Here is a 14,859-nt window from a genome sequence, read left to right as displayed (position 1 = left end):
GATACAAAATATTTGTTCAGAGTTTCTGCCATCTCCATGTTTCCCATCACAAATTACCTGGTTTCATCCTCTAAGGGACCAACATTGACTTCAGCCACTTTTTTCCTTTTTATATACCTGTAGAAACTCTTTCTATCTGTTTTTATATTTTGTGCTAGTTTACTTTCATAGGGCTAGATTTTCCACTTTTATGCTTATCGCCCCGAAATGGGCGTTATTTCTGGCATGGGCGGTAAAAAAGGATTTTCAGATCGCTGACTTCTCGCCCATTCTGAAAGCACCTAGTCTCCATTTTTGAAAATGAGTGTTACCGTGAGCGATCTGAAATGGGCATTGGCGTTAAATTGTTTTGATCTTCTGCCGTATACTGTCGCTGTCCTTAGCAATGGCATGACAACGCTCGATTCCCGTGATTCAGGAGGTCAAGTGTCATCATGACATGCTCAGAAGAGGAGACAGAGAGAGAAGGAGCTCAGAGGCATGTGTGGCTGTGTTTGTCTGTTATGGGAGGCACGAGGGAGATTCACCAGCAGCAAAAAGCCTACTAAGCAACAAGAACATAGTTGGTACCGAATTTTTGTCCAACAAATAACATATAACATGGAAAGGATGGTGGAGGCCCTGGAGCTGGTAGCCAGGAACAGTAGTGGTAGAGGGCTCCCAGTGGTCCCGGAGCATGGCACTGCACCCCAAGGTGTCGCACCCTCATTGCCAACCACACATGAGATCCAGGAGTAACATCTTGCTTCTGGCTCGCAGCACGTTCCCACCTTGGGACCGTCCTCTCCCGTATCCGTCCAAGCAGCGGTTCAGCCATCATCCCCCGCCCCCTCCCCCCCCCCCCGCCAATGAAGCATTGCCTGAGGAGCTCCTCGGCCAGGCGGCTTGGAGTCAAAAGGGGAAGGGGTAGAGGTGGGGAGGAGAAGCGGGGTGGGGGGGGGGGGGGTGAGGGTTGTTTTTTTACTGAAATACTGATGATTTAAGACAAATGTTCGATTTAAATGTTTTTTATTTTACAAAACCTTGTTGCGCATTGGCTCAGATAGCTGCTCCGTTACACGCTGGTGATTCCTTAACATCAAACGGTATAATTACACTTAACTTCAATCAACTTAAACTTTAACTGTCACCAAGGTGATGCCCACCATTGATGTATCACCTACACACCCAGCAGTGTGTCAGCCTTGTAAATAACACCAACGTTCTTTCAGGCAAAGTGATCATTGATGAGCTCCTGGCGTAAGGCTCTTGCAGCTATCATGTCACCACAGGCCCTTTCATGTGGTCTACAGGGGGGCGGGGCATGGCTTCAGCATTAGTCTGATTGTCTGGGCCGATGTCAGTGTCCACCTCCTCGTCCTCCTCTTCCTCTCTCTGATGAGATGGACTGTCAGACTCATCAGGCAATTCTTGTCCCCTCCTGATAGCCAAGTTATGCAGCATAGAGCACACCACCACGAATTGAGCTACCTGTTCAGGGTGATATTCGAGTTTGCCTCCTGAGTGGTCCAGGCATCTAAAGCGCTGCTTCAGCACTCCAATGGTTTTCTCCATGCTATTGCGAGTTGTTCTGTGGCTCTCGTTGTATCACCTCTTGGCTTCGGTGTGGGTGTCACGCAGGGGGTCATCAGCCAGGTGGCGAGACCATATCTTTTGTCACCAAGCATCCAGCATTGAACTTGTGGCTGATTGTTAAACAAGTCAGATACAGTGCTCTCACACAGGATGTGAGCATCATGGATGCTGCCCACAAATTGAGCATTCACCGCCAGTATAATTTGCTGGTGGTCGACAACCAGTTGGATATTCAGGGAGTGGAATCCCTTGCGATTCCTGAAAACCTCAGCATCCTGAAAAGGTGCCGGCATCGAGATGTGCGTACAGTCTATTGCTCCCTGCACCTTGGGGAAGTTTGCAATTCTGGAGAATATTAGAGCCCTCTCACTCTGTGTCTTTCTGGTCATAGGGAAGCTGATCAAGTCCCTCCTGCGTGCGTACAGGGCTTCAGTGACCTGTCTAATGCAGCAATGTGTGGCATGCTGAGAAAATCCGCAAATGTCACCAGCTGTGGCCTGAAATGAACCTGAGGCAAAGAACGACAATGCCGCGTTGACCTCGACAGACAGTGCAGTACTGATGGTGCTGACAGGCTGCAGATCTGACCTTATTAGCTGGCAAAGCTCAGTGATAACCTCTTTGTGGAAGTGCAGTCTCCAAAGGCAGGTGGTGTTGGGCATGTCGAGGTAAGACTGCTTCTCCCTGTACTTGCAGGGTGTGTAACATCCTCCTCAACAGTCTGGTACGTCTTACATTGGGCACATAATGCTGTGGAGCGTACCTTCGGCGATCTCGAGTCTGCTGCATGTAATTGGTCACCAAGAGAGGGTGAGAAAGGACAGGCCCCATTGCAGTAGCTCTCTGTTTTCCACCGATTGGTCACAAAGAATGAATGTCCCAACAAAGACACCTATTAAATTCCAATCGGTCACAATATGGTCAAGATATTTGTAGAGATATTTGTAGAGTACATCCGACCTCCCCGCAGCACAGCAGCCAACTCGCTACACGTGCTAGTCAGAGTAGGAATCGCAGGATAGCGCAGATGAATACGTGGCTTGAGCAGTGGTGCAGCAGGGAGGGATTCAAATTCCTGGGGCATTGGAACCGGTTCTGGGGCAGGTGGGACCAGTACAAACCAGACGGTCTGCACCTGGGCAGGACCGGAACCAATGTCCTAGGGGGAGTGTTTGCTAGTGCTGTTAGGGAGGAGTTAAACTAATATGGCAGGGGGATGGGAACCAATGCAGGGAGACAGAGGGAGACAAAAAGGAGGCAAAAGCAAAAGACAAAAGGAGATGAGGAAGAGTGAAGGGCAGAGAAACCCAAGGCAAAGAACAAAAAGGGCCACTGTACAGCAAAATTCTAAAAGGACAAAGGGTGTTAAAAAAGCAAGCCTGAAGGCTTTGTGTCTTAATGCAAGGAGTATCCGCAATAAGGTGGATGAATTAACTGTGCAAATAGATGTTAACAAATATGATGTGATTGGGATTACAGAGACGTGGCTCCAGGATGATCAGGGCTGGGAACTCAACATCCAGGGGTATTCAACATTCAGGAAGGATAGAATAAAAGGAAAAGGAGGTGGGGTAGCATTGCTGGTTAAAGAGGAGATTAATGCAATAGTTAGGAAAGACATTGGCTTGGATGATGTGGAATCTATATGGGTAGAGCTGCAGAACACCAAAGGGCAAAAAACGTTAGTGGGAGTTGTGTACAGACCTCCAAACAGTAGAAGTGATGTTGGGGAGGGCATCAAACAGGAAATTAGGGGTGCATGCAATAAAGGTGCAGCAGTTATAATGGGTGACTTTAATATGCACATAGATTGGGCTAACCAAACTGGAAGCAATACGGTGGAGGAGGATTTCCTGGAGTGCATAAGGGATGGTTTTCTAGACCAATATGTCGAGGAACCAACTAGGGGGAAGGCCATCTTAGACTGGGTGTTGTGTAATGAGAGAGGATTAATTAGCAATCTCATTGTGCGAGGCCCCTTGGGGAAGAGTGACCATAATATGGTGGAATTCTGCATTAGGATGGAGAATGAAACAGTTAATTCAGAGACCATGGTCCAGAACTGAAAGAAAGGTAACTTTGAAGGTATGAGGCGTGAATTGGCTAGGATAGATTGGCGAATGATACTTAAGGGGTTGACTGTGGATGGGCAATGGCAGACATTTAGAGACCGCATGGATGAACTACGACAATTGTACATTCCTGTCTGGCGTAAAAATAAAAAAGGGAAGGTGGCTCAACCGTGCCTATCGAGGGAAATCAGGGATAGTATTAAAGCCAAGGAAGTGGCATACAAATGGGCCAGAAATAGCAGCGAACCCGGGGACTGGGAGAAATTTAGAACTCAGCAGAGGAGGACAAAGGGTTTGATTAGGGCAGGGAAAATGGAGTACGAGAAGAAGCTTGCAGGGAACATTAAGGCGGATTGCAAAAGTTTCTATAGGTATGTAAAGAGAAAAAGGTTAGTAAAGACAAACGTAGGTCCCCTGCAGTCAGAATCAGGAGAAGTCATAACGGGGAACAAAGAAATGGCAGACCAATTGAACAAGTACTTTGGTTCGGTATTCACTAAGGAGGACACAAACAACCTTCCGGATATAAAAGGGGTCAGAGGGTCTAGTAAGGAGGAGGAACTGAGGGAAATCTTTATTAGTCGGGAAATTGTGTTGGGGAAATTGATGGGATTGAAGGCCGATAAATCCCCAGGGCCTGATGGACTGCATCCCAGAGTACTTAAGGAGGTGGCCTTGGAAATAGCGGATGCATTGACTGTCATTTTCCAACATTCCATTGACTCTGGATCAGTTCCTATCGAGTAGAGGGTAGCCAATGTAACCCCACTTTTTAAAAAAGGAGGGAGAGAGAAAACAGGGAATTATAGACCGGTCAGCCTGACCTCAGTAGTGGGTAAAATGATGGAATCAATTATTAAGGATGTCATAGCAGCGCATTTGGAAAGAGGTGACATGATAGGTCCAAGTCAGCATGGATTTGTGAAAGGGAAATCATGCTTGACAAATCTTCTGGAATTTTTTGAGGATGTTTCCAGTAAAGTGGACAAAGGAGAACCAGTTGATGTGGTATATTTGGACTTTCAGAAGGCTTTCGACAAGGTCCCACACAAGAGATTAATGTGCAAAGTTAAAGCACATGGGATTGGGGATAGTGTGCTGACGTGGATTGAGAACTGGTTGTCAGACAGGAAGCAAAGATAGGAGTAAATGGGTACGTTTCAGAATGGCAGGCAGTGACTAGTGGGGTACCGCAAGGTTCTGTGCTGGGGCCCCAGCTGTTTACATTGTACATTAATGATTTAGATGAGGGGATTAAATGTAGTATCTGCAAATTTGGGGATGACACTAAGTTGGGTGGCAGTGTGAGCTGCGAGGAGGATGCTATGAGGCTGCAGAGTGACTTGGATAGGTTAGGTGAGTGGGCAAATGCATGGCAGATGAAGTATAATGTGGATAAATGTGAGGTTATCCACTTTGGTGGTAAAAACAGAGAGACAGACTATTATCTGAATGGTGACAGATTAGGAAAAGGGGAGGTGCAACGAGACCTGGGTGTCATGGTACATCAGTCATTGAAGGTTGGCATGCAGGTACAGTAGGCGGTTAAGAAAGCAAATGGCATGTTGGCCTTCATAGCGAGGGGATTTGAGTACAGGGGCAGGGAGGTGTTGCTGCAGTTGTACAGGGCCTTGGTGAGGCCACACCTGGAGTATTGTGTACAGTTTTGGTCTCCTAACTTGAGGAAGGACATTCTTGCTATTGAGGGAGTGCAGCGAAGATTCACCAGATTGATTCCCGAGATGGTGGGACTGACCTATCAAGAAAGACTGGATCAACTGGGCTTGTATTCACTGGAGTTCAGAAGAATGAGAGGGGACCTCATAGAAATGTTTAAAATTCTGACGGGGTTAGACAGGTTAGATGCAGGAAGAATGTTCCCAATGTTGGGGAAGTCCAGAACCAGGGGTCACAGTCTAAGGATAAGGGGTAAGCCATTTAGGATCGAGATGAGGAGAAACCTCTTCACCCAGAGAGTGGTGAACCTGTGGAATTCTCTACCACAGAAAGTAGTTGAGGCCAATTCACTAAATATATTCAAAAGGGAGTTAGATGAAGTCCTTACTACTCGGGGGATCAAGGGGTATGGCGAGAAAGCAGGAAGGGGGTACTGAAGTTTCATGTTCAGCCATGAACTCATTGAATGGCGGTGCAGGCTAGAAGGGCTGAATGGCCTACTCCTGCACCTATTTTCTACGTTTCTATGTTTCTATGACATGTGATTTAGAACATGGCATCCATAACGCTGTGATTCGTTCCGGTTAGTTCCACTTTTTCTCGGCGTTTTTTTGGGTGAGCGATATTGTGTGCGAGGAGGTGAAAGTGACACTGGGTGATCTCATGGCTGCTAGTTTCGGTAAATATGCTCTTTACTACAAAAAAAAATGGGCCTGCGGTATTATTCAATCTCGGCGTTAATTCCGTGCGGAAAGTAACGCCTAGCGATATTATGGGCGTTGGTTTCGCCCATTCTGATGATTCCACCCGAAAAAAGTGGGCGGGCGATATTATTTTTTCCTGATATTAAGCACATGGGGAAAGCAACGCTCGCCGATAAGTTTTCAAAAAATACCCGTCAGTTTCCATTTTGTGGCTAAATGGCAATATCTGGGCGTTATATGTCATTTCAGCGGTAAAATGGGCATTAAGTAGGTGTTGGGCATGCAAAAAAAGTGGAGGTTCTAGCCCATAGTCTATTTTACCTTTCTTAATCATTGTTTAAGTTATTCTTTGCTGGCTTTTAAAAGCTTCCCAATCTTCTGTCCTCCCACTAGTTTTGGCCACTTTGTATGTCCTTGTTTTTAATTGGATACCATCCTTTATTTCCTTAGTTAGCCACGGGTGGCTATCTTTTCTTTTACACCCTTTCCTCCTCACTGGAATATATTTTTCTTGAACGTTATGAAATATCTCCTTAAATGTACACCACTGTTCATCAACCGTCCTACACTTTCATCTATTTTCCCAGGCCACTTTAGCCAACTCTGCCCTCATACCTTTGTAGTCTCCTTTATTTAAACTCAGTATACTGGTTTGGGATCCAACTTTCTCTCCCGCCATCTGAATTTGAAATTCAACCATGCTATCGTCACTCGTTCCAAGGGGATCCTTTACTCGGAGATTGTTTATTAATCCTGTCTCATTACACAGGAACAGATCTAAGGTAGCCTGTCCCCTGGTTGATTCCGTTACATAATGCTCAAGCAACTCTTCCTCAAGGCCGCCCTGACCAATTTGATTTGTCCAATCAATATGGAGGTTAAAATCACCCATGAATCTTGCTGTTCCCTTTTTACAAGCCCCCACTATTTCTTGGTTTATACTCCGACCAACAGAGTTGCTAGTTAGGGGGCCATCGATGACTTTTTCCCCATATTATTTCTTATCTCCACCGAAACTGTTTCAACATCCTGATCATTTGAGCCAATATCATTTCCCAATATTGCAGTGGTTCCATCCTTTATCAACAGAGCTACCCCACCTCCTTTTCCTTTCTGTTTGTCCTTCCGAATTGTCAAGTACCCCTGAATGTTTAGTGCCCAGTCTCAGTCATTTTGCAACAACGTCTCTGTTATGGCTATCAGATCATACCCATTTGTAACTATTTGTGCCGACAGCTTTTCTAATTTGTTACGAATGCTGCGTGCATTCAGATAAAGACCTTTTAAATGTGTTTTCTTACCATTTTCTCCTGCTATGGCTCCAGTTTCTGATACACTCTTATGTATATAGATTCTGTCCCTTCCTGTCACACTGTGGCTTTCGTTTCCCCCAATGCTACCATGCTCAATTGCCTTCACCTTGTTTTTTGAGCTTTTAGGTTTCTGCCCACCTGAACCCTCTCCCCGACTAATTAGTTTAAAGCTCTCTCTGCAGCCCTAGTTGTTCGTTTCATCAGGACTGGTCCCAGCATGGTTCAAGTGGAGTCCGTCCCGACAGAACAGCTCCCACTTACCCCAGTACTGGTGCCAGTGCCCCAGGAACCAAAACTCATTTCTCCCACATCAGTCTTTGAGCCACGAGTTTAGCTCTCTGATCTTATTTACCCTATGTAAATTTGCTCGTGACTCGGGTAGTAATCCAGAGATTATTACCTTTGTAGTTCTGCTTTTTAATTTGGCTCCTAGCAGCTCATAATCCCTTAGCAGAACCTTGTCTGTCCTATCTATATCATTGGTACCCACGTGGACCACGACAACTGGATCTACCCCCTCACACTCCAAGTTCCTCTCCAGCCCTGAGGAAATATCCCTAACCCTGGCACTGGGCAGGCAACACAGCCTTCGGGATTCACGCTCACTGCTGCAGAGAACTGTATTTATCCCCCTAATGATACTGTCCCCTACTACTACAATGTCTCTTTTTACTCCCCCCCCCCCCCCGCACCTCCCGCCCCTGCTTGAATGGCCTCCTATACCAAGGTGCTGTGGTAAATTTGCTCATCCTCCCTGCAGCCACTGCTCTCGTCCACACAGGGAGTAAGAGCCTCGAACCTGTTGGACAAGAGCAAGGGCCAAGGCTCCTCCATTACTACCTCCTGTCACACCCTCCTGTCCATGACCGCTAGCCAAATCTGAGTTAGTTAACCTAAGGGGCGTGACTACCCCCTGGAACACAGTGTCCAGGTAACTCTCCCCCTCCCTGATGTGTCGCAGTGTCTGCAGCTCGGACTCCAGCTCATCAAGTTCCTCAAGCTGCAGACACTTACTGCAGACGTGGCCACCATGGACCTCAATAGAGTCCACCAGCTCCCACATGTTGCAGCACTGACACATCACCCATCCTGCCATCTTAATGTATTTAATTAATTAATTAAGTTTTTTTTAGTCCCACCAATGCCACATAATTCTAACCCTTAGTAAAACACACACTACTGCTATTTAGTAAACAATTGATTAAATAATTAAGAAAGCAAGAATTGAGAGAGAACTCACCAACCAATCACTTCCTTGCGTTCCTGTGACGTCGAATGGAGTCATCCAGTTCCACTTTGTCGCAGTCACCAACCTGCTCGCGCTGCTCCCTGGTATCTAGCCGCCGCCGTTGCCTTTAAGCTGCCTGTGGGGGGAGGAGCTTACTTGGCTACTCTGGATGTTAGTTTATATGGATGAGAACAAAAAATGGTGTAAAGGAGGTAGAAATAAAATGACAGGAAATGTGACATATACTATTACTATTTCATCGGCTACCATTTGGTTGCTTCGGCTGCTGGAAATTACATTAGAATATGATGTGTGTGCTAAAGTTGGCGGAGTTCTGGCAGAACGAAATTCCAGTACATTTTCCGATCTGGACATCCGATTTACACCAGTAAAACAGGGAGTTCCGATTAGAAAATGCGTCTTTAAATCACCAGTCTCAGAATTGTTTTTTTAAGTTTTAATCCCTTTCAGACTTCCTGACTTGTACTGGAATCAGACACTCCCACATAAACTTCCACCAATGAAGGAACCGGTGCTTTCCACTTCACTTCCGATGCTTGGATATATGGAACAAGTAAGGACATTTATTGCTAATTATTTAATATCTACAATTACAGTAAATACTAATGGCGGTGCTTATCGACCCATACGAATCGTGTTTATTCACATTGGAAAACTTATTTATCTTCCCAAAAAAGTACCTGTAATGAACGTTAATGGAATAGACCTCCTATTCAGTTCTACATCCGGTGCTTTTTTGTTGAACTTAAGAACATAAGAACATAAGAATTAGGAACAGGAGTAGGCCATCTAGCCCCTCGAGCCTGCTCCGCCATTCAACAAGATCATGGCTGATCTGGCCGTGGACTCAGCTCCACTTACCGGCCCGCTCCCCATAACCCTTAATTCCCTTATTGGTTAAAAATCTATCTATCTGTGATTTGAATACATTCAATGAGCTAGCCTCAACTGCTTCCTTGGGCAGAGAATTCCACAGATTCACAACCCTCTGGGAGAAGAAATTCCTTCTCAACTGGGTTTTAAATTGGCCCCCAATATTTTGAGGCTGTGCCCCCTAGTTCTAGTATCCCCGACCAGTGGAAACAACCTCTGTACCTCTATCTTGTCTATCCCTTTCATTATTTTAAATGTTTCTATAAGATCACCCCTCATCCTTCTGAACTCCAACGAGTAAAGACCCAGTCTACTCAATCTATCACCATAAGGTAGGCCCCTCATCTCCGGAATCAGCCTAGTGAATCGTTTCTGTACCCCCTCCAAAGCTAGTATATCCTTCCTTAAGTAAGGTGACCAAAACTGCACGCAGTACTCCAGGTACGGCCTCACCAATACCCTGTACAGTTGCAGCAGGACCTCTCTGCTTTGTACCCCATCCCTCTCGCAATGAAGGCCAACATTCCATTCGCCTTCCTGATTACCTGCTGCACTTGCAAACTAATTTTTTGGGATTCATGCACAAGGACCACCAGGTCCCTCTGCACCACAGCATGTTGTAATTTCTCCCCATTCAAATAATATTCCCTTTTACTGTTTTTTTTCCTAAGGTGGATGACCTCACATTTTCCGACATTGTATTCCATCTGCCAAACCTGAGCCCATTCGCTTAACCTATCCAAATCTCTTTGCAGCCTCTCTGTGTCCTCTATACAACCCGCTTTCCCACAAATCTTTGTGCCATTTGCAAATTTTGTTGCACTACGCTTTGTCCCCTCTTCCAGGTCATCTATGGATATTGTAAACAGTTGTGGTCCCAGCACCGATCCCTGTAGCACACCACTAACCACCGATTTCCAACCCGAAAAGGACCCATTTATCCCGACTCTCTGCTTTCTGCTAGCCAGCCAATTCTCGATCCATGCTAATACATTTCCTCTGACTCCGCGTACCTTTATCTTCTGCAGTAACCTTTTGTGTGGCACCTTATCAAATGCCTTTTGGAAATCTAAATGCACCACATCCATCGGTACACCTCTATCCACCATGCTCATTATATCCTCAAAGAATTCCAGTAACTTAGTTAAACATGATTTCCCCTTCATGAATCCATGTTGCGTCTGCAACTATTCCTATCTAGATGTCCCGCTATTTCTTCCTTAATGATAGCTTCAAGCATTTTCCCCACTACAGATGTTAAACTAACCGGCCTATAGTTACCTGCCTTTTGTCTGCCCCCTTTTTTAAACAGAGGCGTTACGTTAGCTGCTTTCCAATCCGCTGGTACCTCCCCAGAGTCCAGAGAATTTTGGTAGATTATAACGAATGCATCTGCTATAACTTCCGCCATCTCTTTTAATACCCTGGGATGCATTTCATCAGGACCAAGGGACTTTTCTACCTTGAGATCCATTAGCCTGTCCAGCACAACCCTCCTAGTGATAGTGATTGTCTCAAGGTCCTCCCTTGCCACATTCCCGTGACCAGCAACTTTTGGCACGGTTTTTGTGTCTTCCATTGTGAAGACCGAAGCAAAATAATTGTTTAAGGTCTCAGCCATTTCCACATTTCCCATTATTAAATCCCCTTTCTCATCTTCTAAGGGACCAACATTTACTTTAGTCACTCTTTTCCGTTTTATATATCAGTAAAAGCTTTTACTATCTGTTTTTATGTTTTGTGGAAGTTTACATTCGTAATCTATCTTCCCCTTCTTTATTGCTTTCTTAGTCATTCTTTGCTGTTGTTTAAAATTTTCCCAATCTTCTAGTTTCCCACTAACCTTGGCCACCTTATACGCATTGGTTTTTAATTTGATACTCTCCTTTATTTCCTTGGTTATCCACGGCTGGTTATCCCTTCTCTTACCGCCCTTCTTTTTCACTGGAATATATATTTTTGTTGAGCATTATGAAAGAGCTCCTTAAAAGTCCTCCACTGTTCCTCAATTGTGCCACCGTTTAGTCTGTATTCCCAGTGTACTTTAGCCAACTCTGCCCTCATCCCACTGTAGTCCCCTTTGTTTAAGCATAGTACGCTCGTTTGAGACACTACTTCCTCACCCTCAATCTGTATTACAAATTCAACCATACTGTGATCACTCATTCCGAGAGGATCTTTTACTAGGAGATCGTTTATTATTCCTGTCTCATTACACAGGATCTAAGATAGCTTGCTCCCTTGTAGGTTCTGTAACATATTGTTCTAAAAAACAATCTCGTATGCATTCTATGAATTCCTCCTCCAGGCTACCCCGTGCGATTTGATTTGACCAATCGATATGTAGGTTAAAATCCCTCATGATTACTGCCGTTCCTTTTTCACATGCCTCCATTATTCCCTTGATTATTGTCCGCCCCACCGTGATGTTATTATTTGGGAGCCTATAAACTACGCCCACCAGTGACTTTTTCCCCTTACTATCTCTAATCTCCACCCACAATGATTCAACATTTTGTTCATTAGAGCCAATATCGTCTCTCACAACTGCCCTGATATCATCCTTTATTAACAGAGCTACCCCACCTCCTTTCCCATCTTGTCTATCTTTCTGAATTGTTAGATACCCCTGTATGTTTAATTCCCAGTCTTGGCCACCCTGCAACCACGTTTCTGTAATGGCCACCAAATCATATCCATTTGTAATGATTTGTGCCGTCAACTCATTTACTTTATTTCGAATGCTGCATGCGTTTAGGTAGAGTGTTTTAATACTAGTTTTTAAACCATGATTTTTTGTTTTGACCCCTCCTGCAGCCCCTTTATATTCATACATATTGTGTTTTACCTTGTGTTGTACACTTACCCCAGTGCTACTCTGCTCTGTTGCCTCCTGCCTTTTGCATTCTTTCTTGGGGTTCTGTTCATCTGAGCTCTCACCCACTCTAACTAGCTCAGAGCCCTCTCCTGTGTTCCCATCCCCCTGCCAAGCTAGTTTAAAGCCCTCCCAACCGTACTATCAAAACCCACCGCGAGAACATTGGTCCCATCTCTGTTGATGTGTAACCTGTCCGACTTGCACAGGTCCCACCTTCCCCAGAAGCGGTCCCAATTGTTCAGGAAACTAAAGCCCTTCCTTATACACCAACGGGAGAGTGGAGAGAGAGTGGAGAGCACCAGCTCCAAGTGTCGCAGGAGAGAGAGTGGAGAGCACCAGCTCCAAGTGTCGCAGGAGAGAGAGTGGAGAGCACCAGCTCCAACTGTCACAGGACAGAAAGTGGAGAGCACCAGTTCAAACTGTCACAGGAGAGAGAGTGGAGAGCACCAGCTCCAACTGTCACAGGACAGAGAGTGGAGAGCACCAGTTCCAACTGTCGCAGGAGAGAGAGTGGAGAGCACCAGCTCCAACTGTCACAGGACGGGAGAGTGGAGAGCACCAGCTCCAACTGTCACAGGACGAGAGAGTGGAGAGCACCAGTTCCAACTGTCGCAGGAGAGAGAGTGGAGAGCACCAGCTCCAACTGTCACAGGAGAGAGAGTGGAGAGCACCAGCTCCAACTGTCGCAGGAGAGAGAGTGGAGAGCACCAGCTCCAACTGTCACAGGACGAGAGAGTAGAGAGCACCAGTTCCCACTGTCGCAGGAGAGAGAGTGGAGAGCACCAGCTCCAACTGTCGCAGGAGAGAGAGTGGAGAGCATCAGCTCCAACTGTCGCAGGAGAGAGAGTTTTTTGGTTTTTAATTTGATACTCTCCTTTATTTCCTTGGTTACCCACAGCTGGTTATCCCTTCTCTTACCGCCCTTCTTTTTCACTGGAATATATTTTTGTTGAGCACTATGAAAGAGCTCCTTAAAAGTCCTCAACTGTTCCTCAATTGTGCCACCGTTTGGTCTGTGTTCCCAGTCTACTTTAGCCAACCCTGCCCTCATCCCACTGTAGTCCCCTTTGTTTAAGCATAGTATGCTCGTTTGAGACACTACTTCCTCACCCTCAATCTGTATTACAAATTCAACCATACTGTGATCACTCATTCTGAGAGGATTTTTTACTAGGAGATCGTTTATTATTCCTGTCTCATTACACAGGACCAGATCTAAGATCGCTTGCTCCCTTGTAGGTTCTGTAACATACTGTTCTAAGAAACAATCCCATATGCATTCTATGAATTCCTCCTCAAGGCTACCCCATGCGATTTGATTTGACCAATCGATATGTAGCTTAAAATCCCCCATGATTACTGCCGTTCCTTTTTCACATGCCTCCATTATTCCCTTGATTATTGTCCGCCCCACCGTGAAGTTATTATTTGTGGGCCTATAAACTACGCCCACCAGTGACTTTTTCCCCTTACTATCTCTAATCTCCACCCACAATGATTCAACATTTTGTTCATTCGAGCCAATATTGTCTTTCATAACTGCCCTGATATCATCCTTTATTAACAGAGCTACCCCACCTCCTTTCCCTTCTTGTCTATCTTTCCGAATTGTAAGATACCCCTGTATGTTTAATTCCCAGTCTTGGCCACCCTGCAATCACGTTTCTGTAATGGCCACCAAATCATACCCATTTGTAATGATTTGTGCCGTCAACTCATTGAACTATAGCTACATCTACTGTCCTTCCAGAATTAGCTGTAGCTTCCATATTTCCTGGTTGAGCTGGAGTGATCAAGATTCTCTACATCACTCCTACCTCTCTCACCTTCAATCAGGTTTGTGCCCACCTACAGCACTAGAACTGCACCAAAGTCACCACCAATGACATCTTACATGACAGCATTTGGGGCTTATCCTTTCTCACCCTCTTCAACTTATACACAGCCTTCAATACTCCATCCTCCTCAAATGTATCTCCTCCACAGTCTACCTTCATGGCACTAGACACTGCTTCTGTTTAAAATTAATTGGATCATTTGGGCTTCTTTGAGGTTATAACTGTCAAGAAAGACTGAACAGGCTAGAGCTCTTTTCTCTAGAAAAAAGAAGGCTGAGAGGTGATCTGATGAAGGTCTTTAAAATTATGAAGGGGCTTGATAGGGTTGACAAAGATAAGATATTCCCACTTGTGGAGATTCCAAAACTAAGCCATAAATATAAGATCATCACTAATAAATCCATAAGGAATTCAGGAGAAACTTCTTTACTGAGAGAGTGGTTAGAATGTGAAACTTGCTACCACATGGAATAGTTGAGGTGAATAGCATAGATGCAGTTAAAATAAAAGAAAGACTTGCATTTATATAGTGCCTTTCGCGACCACCGGACGTCTCAAAGCGCATTACAGCCAATGAAGTGTAGTCTGTTATGTATGTGAGCCTCACCTGTGTGTAAGACTTGCCACTAGGGGGCACACCTGTGGGAGACCTATGGGTCACCTGTGTACCCTGGAGCAAG

The 14,859-nt window shown here is 45.3% G+C and overlaps 1 protein-coding gene across 4 annotated transcripts in view; it reads left to right on the top strand.

The window, feature by feature from the left end:
- The window catches only part of ak9 (adenylate kinase 9), a 702,269-nt gene that overhangs the window by 661,552 nt on the left and 25,858 nt on the right, over positions 1 to 14,859 (top strand). For all 4 annotated transcript variants that reach the window (XM_070885675.1, XM_070885673.1, XM_070885672.1 and 1 more), the window contains one exon: positions 9,041 to 9,143. In XM_070885675.1, the coding sequence (XP_070741776.1) occupies positions 9,041 to 9,143 (103 nt within the window). The remainder of the gene's footprint in view (positions 1 to 9,040; positions 9,144 to 14,859) is intronic.

Source organism: Pristiophorus japonicus, chromosome 7 (assembly GCF_044704955.1).
Source record: "Pristiophorus japonicus isolate sPriJap1 chromosome 7, sPriJap1.hap1, whole genome shotgun sequence".
NCBI classification, from domain to species: Eukaryota; Metazoa; Chordata; class Chondrichthyes; family Pristiophoridae; genus Pristiophorus; species Pristiophorus japonicus.
The sequence above is the reverse complement of the archived record's forward strand: the minus strand, read 5'-3'. Positions and strand labels throughout refer to the sequence as shown.